This window comes from Vombatus ursinus, unplaced genomic scaffold, assembly GCF_900497805.2.
Source record: "Vombatus ursinus unplaced genomic scaffold, bare-nosed wombat genome assembly UNPS02001287.1, whole genome shotgun sequence".
In the NCBI taxonomy this organism is placed as follows: domain Eukaryota; kingdom Metazoa; phylum Chordata; class Mammalia; order Diprotodontia; family Vombatidae; genus Vombatus; species Vombatus ursinus.
This window is the reverse complement of record NW_020941065.1, coordinates 11,192,500-11,209,640: the sequence shown is the minus strand read 5'-3', so window position 1 is coordinate 11,209,640 and position 17,141 is coordinate 11,192,500. Positions and strand designations below refer to the sequence as shown.

Sequence of the window (17,141 nt, the reverse complement as noted above, 5' to 3'; positions counted from 1 at the left end):
TGTAGGGTGGGCTGAGAAGCGCATGCGTAGGACGCTTTACCTTTTTTGTTGGGGGAGGGAGGAGGTGTCCGGTGGTCTCTGGAGCGTGCGCACAAGGCATTGCTAGCGAGCCTCACGTGACTGGCGCTGGCCGGGGAGGGATCTCCAAGAACAGGTGGGCCTGAGGGGGTAGGGGTTGGAGCCCCTGGGGTGAGGGAAGAGCCCCGCCTGCGACGCCCAACCATATGGGTGACCTCTGGGCCTCAGTTTCCCCCGCTGTAAAATGAGCCCCGAGGACCCCAGCTGTAGACCTAGAAGGGACCCCCGGGATTATCTAATCAGCTCCTTGATTTTTTACAGATAGGGAAACTGAGGAAGTTTAATGACTTGCTAAAGCCAAACAGGTAGCAGGCTGGTTTTGAACCCAGCTTAATATTCATTAAGCGCCTACTGAGTGCCAGGCACTGTGCTAAGCGCTGGGGATGCAAAGAGAGACCACAGCCCCTGCCCTCAGGGAGCTTACAGGCTAATGGGGAGACAACATGCAAACAAATGTATACGAAGCAAGCCATATACAGGATGAAAAAGAATTAACCGAGGGAGCGCATTGGAATTAAGGTTGAGGAATCAGTTACCATTTATTAAGTACCTACTGTGTGCCAGGCACTGTGCTAAGCCGGGGGGGACAAAAAAAGGGAGTCCCTGCCCTCAAGGAGCTTACACTCTAATGGTTCTCTCTGACCAAGTGCGATTTCCCAGGGTTAAGCTCTAATGTTCCTTCTAGCTCTAAATCTCCTATTTTAAGGTCTGACACGAAGGATTCCCTGACATCGGGATTCTAAGGTTCCTTCCCGCTGTGACAGTCATTGTTCTAACATCTCAGCTCGGGAGTTCTCTGTTGTAAGGTTCCTTCTTGCTCCTAGCTCGCATAGGAGGGTCAGTAGCGTAAGGGTCCCAAGGTACAGCTGAACTTCCTTGTGAGAGACATCGTTCTTCCCATGACCCTCCCTGAACCAAGAGGAGACAGATTGAGAATTGCTTCCTTCTTCCCCTATTGTCCGGAGGGCTGCAGGGTTAATGAATTATCCTCCCCAGGGCCAGAGAATGCTCTTTTGTCTCTTGAGGTAGGGCCTGGTTTTGTTCTATTGGTCTGTAGTCCGAGCTGCAGCCTAATTAAATGCAGGAAGATTCTTCTATAGGTTAGCCTGGGGGTGATGGGATTTTTGGGAACACTCCCCAGGAATGCCTGGGGCTCCTCCCACAGACCTAGAGAATCTAAATGAATTGGAAGTGAATTCTTTTCCATTTCCCCGGAGGGCTTTCATCCTCTCAAGAGTAGCTTTTCGAGTTTGCTACTTTGTTCCTGCCCCGCCTCTCAGAGAGGCAAATTTCCCACAAGTCTGGCCTGGAGAGAACCACATTATGAATTTTCAGTTTTACTAAAAAAGGCTTAAAATGTGTTTCCACGCTTGACTTCATGCTTGGTCCTCCAGAAGTCTTGGCTGGCCCCTATAGCAATCAGAATTCTGAAGATTTGCAGTCCTGACTTCCTTTACCTTGTTTCCACAGTGGAAAATTGTTCCTACGAGTCTTCCCAGGTTTCTCTGCATCTGCCCTCAACTTTCCCACAGCACCATTCATTCCAGTGGATCGGATCCCCCCCCTTTCTTTCCAGGTCTTTGCTACTGTTAGTATTTTGGGAGCTGGGGGCTTTCCCTCTGTCCTTGACCTCCTAGGGGTGGGTGCCCAGAGGCGATGTCAGGGTCAGAATGATGGAATTGGGATCTGAGCCCCAGAAAGGAAAAACCCTGGACTTTCCTACGTGGCCAAATCTCTGGCGTTCACCTGAGGCTATAATCCCATCAACTGGCCTTTCTTTGAGGCTACACCCAATCTCCCGTCCATTGTCTTCCCCCCCTATGCCCCCCCCCCCCCCCCCCGCCACTTCCTGCCATTAATCTCCATTCTCCCAGGGCCAAGTCATTGTTCAGTTCCCACTCCTATCCAGATCTTCCAGAGATCCCTCCTTCAGTCACCCCAGACTACTTGGCCACTCCTGATCCCCCCCATAGACTTTCTGTGTGTAGGGTCCATCTTGTCTCCATTAAGGTGCTCAGATTCTTACAATCTAGCCAATAGCTCACTTAATGTTCAGATTCCTTAAGAGTCTGGCCAATATGGTGGATCTTGGATAAACCTTATCTTTGGCTGAAAGGCTTGGGTCGAATTCTTTCCAGCAGGACCTGGGTGTTGTGATTTTGGGGTTCCAGCACCCCTAAACCTCTCGACCTCATCAGTCCGATTCTTTGTGACCCCATTTGGGGTATTCTTGGCAAAGAGACTGGGGTGGTTTGCCATTTCCTTCTCCAGCTTATTTTACAGGTGAGGAAACCGAGGCAAACAAGGTGAAATGACTCACCCAGGGTCACCCAGCTGGGAAGTGTCAGAAATCAAATTTGAACTAAGATCTTTCTGACCTCAGGCCCCGGGGCTCCATCCACTTGACACTTAGCTGCCGGGTCTGAACCATATCGATCTTCTGTTCAATAAATTGGACTGCTTCCGTTTTATCTCCAGGATCAAATAGAAAATCCTTTGGCTTTTAAAGCCCTTCACAACCTGGTTCACCCCCCTTTCCAGGCTTCTTTCTCTGCAGTCCAGTGACACCAGCCTGGCTGCCTTTTCCACACAGGGAGCTTTGGCTCTCACTGTCCCCCGTGCCTGGAATTCTCTGCCACCTTCTACAGGAAGCCTTTCCCAATGCTCCATCTTTGTGCCTGCCCTCTGTGGACCATCTCCTCTTTATCCTGTCTTTATCATGTTTGTACTGGTTATTTGCCGGTTAGTCAGCTGAGCTCCTGGAGAGGAAAGCCTGTCCTTGGACTGTCTTTGCAGGCCCGGGACTCAGCCAGGTGCCTGGCACTGCTGTTGACTCTCAGCGTTACCGGGATTACCAGTGTTACCTGATTACTGATTTGAAGGATTTGAGATGCCTTCGATGTCTGGGCCTCCCCTCCTTGTGTGCCCTGTAGTCATCTTCCTGACCCAGCAGGGCCTCCTCTGATATTCGGTGACACCCCCTTCCGCACCCTGACTGTCTGCCTTTGTCTCTGGCTCACATACAGATGACATGTCCACATATATGGCCTTGATGGTAGCTTGTCTGTCATTCCTCAGGTGGCATTAGTAATCGTTGGTTGTCTGACCACTATGGCCTCCTTACCCCCATGGTTGCCTTGGAGCCACCTGCACTTGGGACCATAGTGTTCCATGATTCATAGCCATAGGATTGTTGTTTGTCCTTTGTTCTCAAAGAGGACCGGCCGTGACTTGCAGATTGGACTTAAGTGAGGGAGGGCTATGCAGGGTCACCAGCCTCAGTCTCTCCTCCAGGGCCATCTGGGTCCAGTGGCCATATATAGATCAGGACGACTGGAGATGGCCTCAGATGCAGTGGGATTCCTTGGCCATAGACTATCACTGGGGAATACCTTTGCTCCTTCCCCCGTTCCAGGGCCATCTGTGCCAAAAGTCACGCTGGGAAGTCAATGGCAGAGACTTGAGGCCGGGAAACCCACTAGGAGTCTGTAGCAGTGGTACAAAGTAAGAGATGGTAAGGATCCCAGCCAGGGTGATGCCTTGCCCCACATAGACCAGTACCATGGAAAGCAGAAGGCTTTCACCTTGCCATTTTTATGCATGCCTGGGGAAGACACAAGGTCTCCAGTGAAAACCCCAGGGGACCCAGGGCAGTAAAGAGACGCATGGCAAAGAATCCCGGGGAGGGAGCAGATGAAAACAGGTCTCAGGCCCTGGGGCCTTTAGGCTAGAGATGGAAGAATAGGGGTCAGGGATGGTGCCCTCCAGAGGCTCTGGGTATGACTCAGGGTCCCCAAAACTGTTCTTTCTTCCTGCCCTGGTGAGACAGTACAGCTCACAGTGAAGGGTTTCAAGTAGCGGAGTGAGGGAGGGCTATGCATTTATGATTGCTAGTTTATTATGATTTTAATCCTTCCCCTCCTCCCTGGCTGTCCCCTTTCCCCGACTCCTGAGCCCAGCCTGCCCAGGCCCTCATCCCCTCTGCTTTGGGCTAGCCTTCAGTCTGGTCTTCCTGAGTCAAGTCTCTCCCCTCTGGAATCCATCTTTCTGAGCCCCTGCCCAAGTCAAGAAACTTCAGGGCCTCCCTATTCCAGGAGAAAGTAGAAAACCCCCCCTCTTCACAGTCTGACTCTAGCCTCTCTGTCTGGAGCAAGGATTTTTAACCTGAGATCCATGAACTTGTATTTTTTAAAACTACTTTAATAATCATATTTCACTTTAATTAATTTCCTTTGTAATGCTATGTATGTTTATCTTATGCAATAAAAAGCATGACTGTGAGAGGGTCAGTGACTTTACCAGACTCACAAAAATGGAGCCTGGAGGGATGTCCCATTGCTTCCCCTTCCCTCAACCTACTCCGCATTCCAACCAGACTTGCTGTTCTTGCCCAGGATGGTTCCATGCCTTTGCCCAGGCTGTGCCCCCTGCCTGGAGTGCCCTCTCTCTTCACCTCTGCCTCTTAGAACAGGAAGCTTTCTTCAAGAGTTAGCTCAAGGGCCACACCCTCTAGGCTTCCCTTACCTCGACCATCCCCTTCCCCTGCCATTGACCAAATTCCCTCATATTTATTTCATATTTGCTGGTCTGTGAATGGGTTGTTTTTCTCCAATAGTGGAAGCCCGGCAAGGGCTGTTCCACATTCATCTTGGTATCCCAGTGAGTGGCACCTGCTTCCTGAATGGGGACTGAAGGCTTTGCGTCCACTTCATCTCCAGCCTCCGGGTCTTTCACATCCCTTCCTCCTTAGGGTCCCATTCTCCCCTCAGGGCTCAGGAAGGGGCCTCCTCCCCTGATTCCAACCCCCTTCCCTTATTCTGTAATTATACATCTGCGGATAGCTGCTGTATCTCTCCCCAGCCCCTGAAAGGTAACCTCCTTGGACCCCGGAAGCCAGCAGAGTTGTTCACCTGGTAGACTATTCAGTGCTTCCTGAATTGAGTTGCACTTACTAGCTGTGTGACCTTGGGCAAGTCACTTAACCCTGATTGCCTCAGTTTCCTCACTGGAGAAGGCAATGGCAAATCACTCCAGCATCTCTACCAAGAAATCCCCACATGGGGTCACAGCGAGTCAGACACAACTCATCGAATAGATAACAACAATAGTTGTATTATCTGAGTTTGAATCCTGACTTTGCCTTTACTGTCGATGAGACCATGGGCAGGTCACCTCAGCTGTAATACCGGAATTGGATGAGATGGCCTAGGGTCCCTTCCAGCTCAGGCTGTCATCCTAAACAGACCTGGCCACTTGCTACCTGCTTTCCTTCCCGCTTTGAGATCGATTCCAGGACTTTTCTCCACAGTAACGTAGATCGGGGGGCAACCTGCGGCCTCGAGGCCCCATGTGGCCCCCTGGGGCCTCGAGGCCGCAGGTTCCCCATCCCTGACTTAGATAATAGAGAACCATAGTGCACTTCCCCCAAGTAAAGGCAAGGGGAGCCCGAGAGCTTTGCTATCGACCAGTGTTGTTATGTAAACAGCCCACGTGGGCCGGGCTGGCCTCTGAGCTCGGGACCCCGGAAGCAGTGGCTGCATCCTGCAGGAGCAGACAGGATTGGGGGTATCTGAGGAGTGGGGACTAATTTGGGGTGCAGCTGGGTTTTAAAGGTATGCTCAGGGCCTTAGACAGAGAGGAACTCTGGTATGTCGAGGGTTTCTTATCTGAATACGAAGTTCTGTGGATGTCCTAATGAAGTGTAATGCCTAGAGTTGAAACGATAACTCTGCTTTGGGTATTTTGAGATCTTAAGTATCACCTCTGGAGAATTCTACCCTTACTAGGGACACTGAGAACCGTCTTTCAGAGAGGGAGAGAACGAGGGTGCTGAACTGGGAAAGTAGTAAGAATACCTAGTAACACTAGCTAGTATTTCTATAGTGCACGAAGGTTTGCAGAGCGCTTTTCAAATATGATTTCATCTTATCCTCACCACACCACTTGATGAGGACACTGACCCAGAAGGGCAGCAGCCTGGGGTGGGGTCTTCCAGCAGGGTCTGGACGAGGGGCCCTTTGTCCTGTGTGCTGTAGTGGGGATCCTTTTTGGGGACATGGATGGCCCCTGGGGTCCCTTCCAACACTCCAGTACAGAATCTGTCCAGCCGTTCTCCAATCGATGCCCTCTCTCTCCCTAAGTTTCCAATTCTCTGCCACCACCAGCAACTCTGGGACTCTGTAAGATCGTGGTTCTAAGGCACTTTTTGACGGGTCTCTTTCACCCGTCCTCATCCTCCTGTAGGTTGTTGCCAACATGGAAGGCACCTGAGGAGTTTCTCCACCTTTTTTTAATCAGGCCTCCCAACTCCCTGCTCACTTCCAGACAACAGCAGATGGACAGATTCCTGGTGAAGAAGGCTGCGGGCTGTCCTTCAGGACCAGCTAGAGAAGAGCAGGAACCAGGACACACCTTCCAGGCAGAAGAAGAAGAAAGAGGTAAGAAGAGACCCAGGAGGGAAACGGCGGAGAAAGACAGAGGCCTGGCGGGCGGCTGCCACTGGAGGAAGATTCGGGCTGAGAACTTGGACTGTGATTACACGGTCCTCTTTGGCAGGGAGGCCGCCGATGAGCTTCTCCAGACGTTGGAAAAGGAAGTAGAGTATTTTGAAGGTAAGCGCTAAGTCCTGTGGGCTAGCTGCTCTTTTTTAAGACTTGCCAGATCTGTTGCTTAAGACCAACAGCATGCCAGTTCCCACAATTTCTAGATGCCTTGGGGAGAGATCCCCATTTAATCATTTTTTAAAGTTCGCCCAGCGCCATTTTTTTTCTATTTTCCCCAATGTAGAGTGGGTTCATACAAATTATTCTGTTTTAGGAAGTAAAATATTTTTTCATGACATTAGAACACAGGTTTATAAAAGCAATAATCCTGAGTCCTTATCCATCAGTCATATAGAATATTGGAAAGACTTTACAGCCAGTCAGGAGGCCTAGATTCTAGTCCTTGTCCTTCTTAGGTGACGTATCTTGGGTTCCTTTGGTCCCACTGCGTCCTGGGCCATCTCCAGTCGTCCTGATCCATATCTGGCCACTAGACCCAGAGAAGACAGTGAGGCTGGTGACCTTGCACAGCCCTCCCTCACTTAAATCCAATTCACTTTCATGTCATGGCATCACCTCCCTGATGTCATGGTCCTCTTCCAGAACGAAGGACAAGCAGTCATCTTGGTTCCTTTGTAGTGTTGTATTGACTGTTCAGATTATTCTCCTGGTTCTGCTCACTTCACCCTGCATCAGTTCATATAGGTCTTCTCGTTTCTCTAGTGAACTGTCCTTTTTGTTATGTCATACACCACAGCCGCTCCCCATGAACGGACACCAGATCTGTGCTACAGGAAGTGTTGCTATGAATAGTTTGGTACATACAAGTCTTTGCCTCTTTCTTCAGTCCCTCTGTGGTGTATGCCTAGTGTCTGTATCACTGGGCAGAGTTCCTGTCTTCCTTAAAGCCAGCTTCTATGCATGGCCTCTCCTGACGCATCTAATTGCTAGTGCTCCCCTCCTCCTGCCACAATTTTTCTTCTTGGTAAAAAAAGGGAGTAGGCCTGGAAGGTTCTAAGCTCCCTCCCAGCTCTGCCATCCTCTGTTCCAAGGCCCCTCCCAGCTCTGCCATGCCTATTCTAAGGCCTTTCCCAGCTCTGCCATCCCCTGTTCTGTTCCAGGATCCCTTACAGATTTATCTGTGATTCCAGAGTTCCCCTATGGTCTTCCCTCTCAGAGTACATAAACCCAGGTTCTTTGCTCATTCCTCAAAGGCTCATCTTTATTTCTGAATCATGTGATTTACCCTTTTTTGCCCTCAAGCTCCCTCCCTGACTTCAGTTGCTGGGACCCTGTACAAATCACAGCTCCCTTCAGAGTAACTGGGGGTTTCCTTTGAACTCAGCTGTGAGAACAGACACGCCACATCCTGCTTTGTTGGCACAGTGGTGGGCAGCTTTGGCGGCTTCTCAAGGTTTCAGTCTTGCTGCTTATTAAATGACCAGGGAATATGAGCTTCCCTTCGAAGCCCTGATCCGTCTGTAGAGTGGCCAGTGGGCGGCTGCCCAGGTCTGAGGTCACGGAGCAGTCGGGAGGACGGCCCTCCTGCAGTTTCAAGGCCCTTCTCCCCTGCTCTGCTCTCTTCCTCATTCAGCTCAGCTTCACACATTTAACCGAAGATATCAAATCAATGCAGTAGTAACAGCCTGTGTGTCGACAGCACTTGCAGGTTGGAACGTGCTTCACAAACGGCATCTCATTTAATCCTCGTCATGACGTTGGGAGGTAGGTCCTCTTGCTGTCCTCATCTGACAGCTGAGGAAACTGAGGTGGTTTAGTGGCTTGGCCAGGGAGCTAGGAGGCTTCAGAGGCCGATTTGAGCTCAGTTCCTCCTGACTCCAGGTCCAAAGCTTCCTCTTCTAAACTAGAATGGATGCTCCTTGAAGGAAGGACCTAGCAGCACCATCCTAGCCACATCGTAGATGCTTAATTACAGCAAGTGAAATTTAATTGGATTGGATTTTCTGGCTCACTGTTCAGTTCTGTTCAACCTTGCATGTGAACCAAAACAGACACGGTAAAGTAAGTGCCTTGGAGATGGTTCGGGGTATTCGGGCAGTGCCTTGAACAGGATCGACATTTGGGGCTGCACGGAGTGGAGGTGAAGAGTGTGGAGCCCAGGCCACAGGGGCAAGAGGGGGGCATGTCGGGAGGCCTGTTGGGTAGGCGGCGTGCACATTTTACATGCCTCCTGGAGACACAATCTTATTTCTAATGGGCATTCTCAGCTTTCTTTTCCCTAAGTTACATGTTCATTCTGAGGTGAGCCAGAGCGGGATGCTGACATACTCAGACCCAGGTACTGCCATATCTGCTGCCTGCAGACACTCATCTGTGATGCCCGCATCCATTCCAGGGTGAGCCACAGAAATGAATCGTGAGCTAAAATTTATTTCAATAGGCGATCTTTCCAGAGTCCGAGTGTTTGGCAAATGGCACAGAATCCCAAGGAAGCAAGCCACTTACGGGGACCCAGGGTTAACCTACACCTTCTCGGGACTCACCTTATCTCCAAAGCCCTGGATCCCAGTCCTGGAGCACATTCGAGACCGCGTGGCTGGTGTGACTGGACACACCTTCAATTTTGTACTTGTCAACAGGTAATACAGGGCAACGTCAGGCACAGTTGTTTTAAGAAATATGGCTAAGATGTTGTGATGCAGTATCCGAGGATCAGCCACTGGCACACTTTACAGCTGACTCCTCTTGAGGCCGGCAGACAGAACCGATGATGCCAGGACCCTTCCTAGTTTATGTAGCTCGGCCTGGAACACTTGAACGCACTACCTGGCACAGTGTCTGCATTTGCTAAACCGAGTAGGAGATGAAACCATTCATAAGCTGGTGCTTTCCTTCCACAGATTATCTCCAGTGATCCTGACTTTATCTTGATTGTACTTAGTTGTTTGCTTGGGATCAAAGGGCAGGAACTGTCTTTCACTTTTGCTTGTATCTCCAGTGCTTAGCCCAGCACCTTGGAGATGGGGGAAGGGTACTGGAGCAGTGCTTAATAAACATTTACCTGACTGAGAATCAGTGAATGTCATAAGATGCTATGGATAAATTACTCGGCTTCCCTGAGCTTATTTGAAATTCTTAAATCTATGAGATGACAAAAGTTGGGCTAGCTAATTTCTAAGGCCCCCATCCAGCCCTAAACAACTGAGCCTTAGGAGACAGTAGAACTAGAGATAGCAAAGTTCAAGGTCTAGCAGCACTAGGCAGAATAAAGAAAAGTACATGTTTTTCAGGCTTAGCTATTTTCCAGAACTGAAGAAAGACCTGAAATCTTCACAGGGAGACTGTAAGGGACTTTTAGAGGTCACCTAGTTGATTAACCCTGGGGCCCAGAAGTCTTTGCCTAAGATCACCCAGGTAGTAGTAAGTAGCAGAGCCCCTGGAACCCAGGTCCCGACTCCAAAGTCAGAGGATACTTTTCTCTCACTGCTAATCTGTGGTCGGGAAAGGATGAGACCCTGCTTTCCTGGAGTTAGGACAACATTGGAACAACAGACTGTTTTCCCCTCGCAGATACAAAGACGGCTGTGATCACATCGGTGAGCACCGGGATGACGAGAGCGAGTTGGCTCCCCGGAGCCCCATCGCATCCGTCTCCTTTGGAGCCTGCCGGGACTTCTTCTTTCGGCACAGAGATTCCCGAGGGAAAGCGCCGTCCCGGCGGGTTGAGGTGGTGAAGATGCAGCTGGCCCATGGGAGTTTGCTAATGATGAACTACCCAACCAACATCCACTGGTATCACAGTCTCCCCATCAGAAAAAGGATTCTGGCTCCACGGGTCAATCTGACATTTCGGAACATTCTGCTCTCTAACAGATAAATGCTTTTCCTAACTCTCGTAAAGCCTCATTTTTGTGACAGAAAAATCCGTTTTCCTTACAGCTCTATGTCAAGGAGGGACTAAGTGGCATTTTAGATAGTAAACAGCGTGTGAAACAAAGCACAGTAATCACACAGAACGCAAAATTTAAAGAGGATGGAACAGCACGTGTTGATTTATTAAAGGACTGTCTTACATACTTTTATTTGTCTTTGCAATGAAATGGTAAGCTGCAAAACCACTGCCAATTTACCTTTTCTAATAAAACGAATCTTTATTGCCATAATCCACACAGCAGGTGCGAAAACAGACGCTCTTAGCAGACCCACAAAACCAGTGGTTTGTATTGTAAACTACTCATCGAACTTAAAATTTTTGTCATGAGGAACTAGATTAATAATTTACCCCAACCTCAAAATCCGTCTTCAGGCTTTCATGTAATAATTGCTTATACATTAGAGAATTGTCAACTGTTACAAAACACAGTTAATGGTTTTTCTCTCCGAAAATGTCTTTCACAGTTATGCACCGAGTACTAAGCCTCCCTTCTGACCTGCAGAGAAATGCTCTGTGAAAACCTCAGTGTTCACATCTTTCTGAAGTGTCTTTCCAGAGGAATCTGCAGCATTTTGGCTAACTTAAGAACGCAGCCTAAATCTATCTGAGCCCTTGCTTCCCTAGCCTGGGGCAGAGCAGATCCATTCATTTCATAGTCAAAACCAACTCTGGTGAAGGAATGAGTTGAGCTAGCAGCTAGATCCCTCAGAAAACTGCACCAAATCAGGCCTGTGAGCTGTTCTTTCCCAGCAGACTTCACATTCCTGGCCCAGGGGCAGCTTCAGAGCACACTCTGCTGAGCCACGCCCAGGAAGAACCCTCACTTTGAAATTCTTACACAAATGCACCCTCTTGGGCAGAGAGATGGGCAGATGGGGACCAGCCGTAGAACAGCCAAGTTTTGGCCTTTAACTTGGGAGGCCTTCTGGATGGATCTGCACCCAAGTCTTATCTCTGGAGAGTTTGCAGTATTAGTGCAGATATAATTCTTGCTTTATCTATTTTTTAAAACCCTAACTAAAACACAGGCAAGCCTTAGGCAGCCAACAAGTTTTTCAGCCTTAGAGTTGCCTGGACTTAAGAACTCTGAAAAGAAGCAATGAGAACATGATTAAATCTGGTACTTTCTTCCACTGTTTCTAATAAATACCTATTATAATAGTCTTATGAACACAATGTGCATAGGAGCATGTGGGGAATGAATTCAGACTGTAGACATAGGTGTGTGCACGTATGTGTCCATATGTGTGGTGATACAGAGTGCTGGGTGACAAAGAAGCTGTTCTACATGGCTGCTGGAACGGCTTTTTAAAAGAGGCAAGCCCTGCTTTGTAGCAGGATGAGACCGGCTTGAATTCACCTCCCTCGTGACCCAGCTTCTAAGGTCCATGCTAGGCCTGCCCCTCTCTCCCAACCACATGCCTGATGTCAGGTCGGGGCCTGGGATGAGCTGAGCAGACCAGAGTATGGACACTTAGGAGGTACGAAGCACACCCAGCCTCGTGCAGTCCACACACACACAGACACACAGACACACACACACACACGGTGCAAACAGCAAGGACGTCTTTTTGTTAAAAGGGCAAAGCTGTTAGCCTTGAGCAGGTCCTCTCCTGACCTGTTAGAAAAAGGACATAGAAAAGCAGGGGCTCCATCAGTTCCTCCACTAAGAAAACAGAGGGAGTCAAGCGTTTCAAAAGGTCTACCTCGGGCTCACTGAGCTACACAGATTTTGGATGTGACCCGTCACAAAAGCGACTGGTTGGACTGTAATCATTTAAACAAGGGGAAGGCACTTCTTTTAAATCACTGCCTTTAATAACTATGGAAATTCTCACTCACAGCTTCTACAGGCCTGCTTTTTAAATAGAGAAATCTGACCTGAATTTTTAAAAGAATTAGACAAAGTGAATCTCCTCTTAAAACTTGCAATTGACACATCCAAAGTGGCCTTGGGCATCTGGAGCTCTCCATCCCCTGCGGCCAGAGGGGCTGAAGACATCATGTAGACATAATGGATGCCTTCTAACCCCCTGACGCTCCACAGGGCCCGCCTCGATCAGACCTGCTTCCAGTAGCTTGGTTTGGGCATGGATCAGGACAACGGCTCCTCCTAAGAGAGACCGCCATCACCACCACACCGGAATGTCGAAGAACTGTAGTCAGGCTATTTTCATAATGTAGACAGAAAAATCTAGGGTTGTGTTTTTTGTTTTTGTTTTTTTCTGAACAGTTCTGAGCACTCCGCCAGGCTTGGCTCTGGGCAGTTTCACTCTTCAGACTTGTACTCCTGGCTTTGGTGTTGCTGAGCTTTCGAAAGGACCCGCTCATAAAAGAGCAGATAAGCGCTTGAAGACAAAACCTCCTGCAAGCTTGCCTTTCGAACGGTGTCATCCGAGATCCAGAGCCACTGGCTGCTGGTAGACAGAGGGTTCTTGGCAGAAGGAGGGGAGCGTCGGTAAGTCACAAAGTGACCAGAATGCATGTCTCCATGATGGACCACGACAGCCATCAGCCGGAAGAGGTACACCGAAGAGCTGAAGGCCAAGCAAACAAAACGACCATCAGCATCATTAACTTTCAACAAACATATTAAAGGAAATCACAAGGCTATGGCATTTTGAGGTAGAAGGAACCTAGCACCATTTTCAGATGAAGAAATGGAATCCCAGAATGGTCAATTTTAAGTTGCCCCAGGACACAAAAGCAAGAAAGAGAGATAGGACTTGAATCTATCTCATCTGACACCAGTGAATACACTCTCCACTGTTTTGCGCCATGAAATCCATCTTAAATCTAAGGGGAAACTAAATTTGTCTGCATCCTCATGAATATATTTGAAAATGCTAATTGGCTCTTAGGAATATTCAGGATCAACCAATAACATTTATTATATGCCAAATGCTATACTAGATGCTAGGGATACAAAGACAAAGACTGAACAAGGCTAGGAGAATTCCTAGCAACTTAGGATGCCTAAAACAAATGAGTTGGCAGCCACTTACCTATAGTCAGGAATACCTGGGAGACAGAAAGTGCCTGGGGTTGGCAGCAGCGTGGGGGAAGAGCAGGCTCCATTGACAAAGAGTGCTTTGGTCCTGCCAGGCTGAGCAGAGGCTGCAAGAGAAAGGGGTTTTTGGCAATTTGGAGCAGCAGTGCCTTAGGCAACAACCATCAAACTCGGGGTAACCAGCCCTGAAAACTAACATTTCTTATCCAGACATTCCACCAAGAGGAAGGGACTGCGGTGTCTACTTTGTGTAAATGGAAGCACACTGGTAGGGGCTCAGGAGCTACAGTAAGAGAAGTGAACACCTGCCCCATCAAGGTTATCCTGAGGACCCTGAGAGCAAGTCCATTCTGGGGACATGACCTTGACCTGCCGGCCTGCATACGAGTGGGTTAACTGCACCAGCCCCAGCCTGGGAAGAGAGAGTTGGCATCAGCATCACACCCAGGCTAGAGTAAACTCACAGTAAGATCAGAGCTGGGGAGTCTACTGGGTCAGGACTCTGTGAATCACCCAATCTACTAGATCATCCAATATGGTGACAGTAGGGAACAGTGTGCAGTATATATCCCTTCTGAGGAGCTGGGCAAGAAAACAGAAACCTTAATAGGAAAAGGAGGCCTGAAAGCAAGGCTGCTGGGATATCTGAGTCAGATGGGGGCAGATCCTCTCTGAGAAGGCATACAGCCTCATCTAAAGAAGAAAAGGGGAACTCATATGGGTGTGAAGCTACAGCTAGATCCTCAGAGCTGGGGACAGAAATATCCCACAAGAGAAACTGTAAAGGCATATCCTTGCAAAGAGAGTTTCCCAACTGGGACACCCAGTTCTAATTCCACAGCAGGGAGTATTTCACCTGGGGTCCATGAATTTGTTTTGTTAAAAAAAAAAAAAAGTGACCACTGTATTTCCAGAGAATTGGGTTTCCCGTATAACCCTTATGCATTTTATTTTATGGTCTGAAAACATCATTCTGAGGAGTCTCTAGGCATCGTCAAACTGCCAGAGATGTCCATGTCATCAAAAAAAAAGCTCCTCCCGTAGAGCATCCCCAGCATAAAGCACAGTAAGAGAATTGCTTCAGTAGCAGAGATTCAGAGACATTTATATTACGTGGGGAAAAATCGAACAGACAAGTAAAGTGTGAAGAAGGGGGACCAAGGGGACAAAGGCTACAACAACCTGCTGCAAGACACGCGGGGCGCAGCCTTTCCCAGGCTCCGCCATGAACAGGTGGCCAGTTTCCAAAGACCCTCCCCAGGCAGCTGAGGGAGGTGTCTTTCTGCAAAGGTGTTGAAGCTCTACTGAGACTTGACTGGCTCCGACTGTCACTGTGCCTCCCTATTCGGCTGAGTACAAAAGGCTGTAGGAAACTGCCCAGGCAGCCCTGAGGCTCCCGACTGACCAACATGGGGCAGCGGGGGGCAGCTGAGCCTCTCTGCTAACCGTCCGTCCTCCGCCAGGGCTCAGTAAACCACAAGTGTCTCACTTCATTCCCACGACAGACCCAGGAGGGAGGCTGGCTTGCATCAGGCCCAGCCCACCATACAAGAGTGTGACCAGTGTGGTCAGTACAAGAAAGGACATGGAAGTACCTTCTTGTTACAACTGTGTCCTGGATGGAGACATGATTGACGAATGCCTTCAAAGGGAGAAAGCTGAATTAGGGTGTGGAAAGCTGAGTTCCAACAAATCAGGACTGGAAAGAAATACAGGGCCCAGTGTGGAGGTTGTCTGGGACCTGAAAACAACCAGCATGACCTCACCCACCCATTTAATTCGCAACAGTTTGACAGAAAAATACTGTCCTGATATACAACGAGAAAAGCAGAAAGATTTTTTCAACAAATGTGCAGCAGATGGCCATAAATACGTCAAGCATGTCCAAGAGGAGAATTTTCATTGGCCTCAGAGGAAGCTCCAGTTCACAAAGTCAATACCGAGAAACAAGGGATGACACGAGAACTGAGGTGTGCTTCTTTTTAAAAAATGAATAACTGAATCAAGATGACAGAGTTCTGCTGGGAAGCTCTGGTGTTCAGAAAATGTGAGAGAAAGTAAATAAGTAGGCAGAAAACCTGAATGCGATACGGCCGAGCTAAAGAAGAAACTGGAAAGTAAGGCACCTTTAAATAAACGAAACAGGACTTAAGACAACTACTCAACGATGCGCAAGAGGAAACTGGTCATTGAAACGGCAATTCAAGAGGCCTCCCAAAGCTCAGCCTGTTCCCGGGACAGCAGAGCAGCAGAATCCACATCTCCTAAACCTGGCCCAGGAAGACAAGGATCCTGGTTCCGACAAGGGGCAGCGCTGAGCCCCAGAGGCTCCTGAGGAATCCTCAAATACTGGTAATGAGCTTATATGACATGAACCCACTAAAACAGAGAAAGGTGAATAGGTCAAAACAAAATCAGAGCCATGCACCTATAAACCAGTTAGATCAGGATACTGAATAAGAGGTCATTCCTTCAGCTACGTGTCATTACATACACAGATAATTTTATCCTGCACTTGTGATTACTTTTATTTAACTATTATCATTATTACTGCTGTTAATGCCATGTTGATTCTCTCATTACTGAAAGTAGTCTGTCAAGTGGTATTTACAGATGAATGTCATATTTAATATTAACGTGGATTTGATGCGGGGGGGGAGGGACTGAATATTTGTAGCTAGAGAGAAACATAACACAGGGCCACTGACCTCTCATATTGAAATGCTGGCATTATTAATAAAAAGACTAATTACCCAGAAAGTATGTCTCCTGAACTTTCTAAACATCACACTTGTTTCATGAGGCCCTCTCAGAGATGCTACAGACAATGTGACTGTATCTTTAAGAGCCAAATGTAATGTTACAGAAAAGTTCATTTGTGCTGGTAGTTGACAGCTACAGTTGAAATGACCATCCTTCTTCGGTGCTTCTCTCTACGGAGTCATGGACTGTGCCTGGTTTTTTATCTTTGCTCTATAAAGATCTATGAGATAAACTGTGGAGAAGACAGAGAAAAGATGGTGAAGAGAAATTTCTTGTGAGAACTGTCTGGAAACTTATTTTAGGAAGATGCATCATAGAAGGAATTTTATAAGGAACAAGCCTGGAGAGAGGCGATTAACAGGGATAATTTGAGAGGAGATAAAGAGATTATTATCTGTGATGGCTAAAGAGAAAGAGAAAAGACTAATTTAAATTTAGGAAATATGTTAACTAATTTCAGGAAATAAGAATAGGATTTTGGAGAGGTTTTAGTAAGTATCTGGATTGAAGTGAAGTGTGAAATTGTGTTTCTAAAAGAAGAAAAGTTAGCTGCTATTAGTAAGGGTCTGAGGCAACTCTGGCTGTGATCCTTTGCAATGCCAAAGTGTTCTAAATAATTATTTGTGTCTAAGTTAATTATTTAATTGATCAATAAATTGTATAGTTAGTAATCTGAGTATCTCTTTAATCATAAGAGATTAAGGTATTCGATATATTTTGTTGTTGTTTAGTCATTCCAGTTGTATCTGACTTTTTGAGATCCCATCTGGGGTTTTCTTGGCAGAGATAGTGCAGTGGTTTGCCATTTCCTTCTCCAGCTCATTTGACAGATGAGGAAACTGATGCAAACATG

General features: G+C 47.9%; 2 protein-coding genes across 7 annotated transcripts in view; one reads left to right on the top strand and one right to left on the bottom strand.

Moving 5' to 3' along the window:
* Positions 1-94: 94 nt before the first annotated feature.
* Positions 95-10,657, top strand: ALKBH2 (alkB homolog 2, alpha-ketoglutarate dependent dioxygenase). 6 transcript variants are annotated; one of them, XM_027863067.1, is made up of 4 exons: positions 95-154; positions 6,403-6,689; positions 9,022-9,220; positions 10,152-10,657. In XM_027863067.1, the coding sequence occupies exons 2-4, from the start codon at positions 6,413-6,415 to the stop codon at positions 10,456-10,458; spliced, it is 783 nt and encodes a 260-aa protein (XP_027718868.1). In that variant the 5' UTR covers positions 95-154; positions 6,403-6,412; the 3' UTR covers positions 10,459-10,657. The 6 variants fall into 6 exon arrangements, with proteins under 6 accessions (XP_027718868.1, XP_027718857.1, XP_027718865.1 ...); XM_027863056.1 differs by having other exon boundaries at positions 134-154; positions 6,376-6,689; XM_027863064.1 differs by lacking the exon at positions 95-154 and adding an exon at positions 5,588-5,643.
* Positions 10,605-17,141, bottom strand: part of USP30 (ubiquitin specific peptidase 30) — a 28,029-nt gene continuing 21,492 nt past the window's right edge. The window contains exons 12-13 of the mRNA XM_027863042.1: positions 13,521-13,632; positions 10,605-13,052 (exon numbers count right to left, since the gene is read on the bottom strand). Coding sequence (XP_027718843.1) covers positions 12,785-13,052; positions 13,521-13,632 — 380 coding nt within the window. The 3' untranslated portion in view covers positions 10,605-12,784. The remainder of the gene's footprint in view (positions 13,053-13,520; positions 13,633-17,141) is intronic.

Bases quoted from the DNA above. Each gene is read 5' to 3' on its own strand.
- ALKBH2 (XM_027863067.1), top strand. From the start codon at position 6,413: ATGGACAGATTCCTGGTGAAGAAGGCTGCGGGCTGTCCTTCAGGACCA. The intron at 6,690-9,021 runs GTAAGCGCTAAG...TTATTTCAATAG, and splicing joins GGAAGTAGAGTATTTTGAAG to GCGATCTTTCCAGAGTCCGA. The intron at 9,221-10,151 runs GTAATACAGGGC...TTCCCCTCGCAG, and splicing joins AATTTTGTACTTGTCAACAG to ATACAAAGACGGCTGTGATC.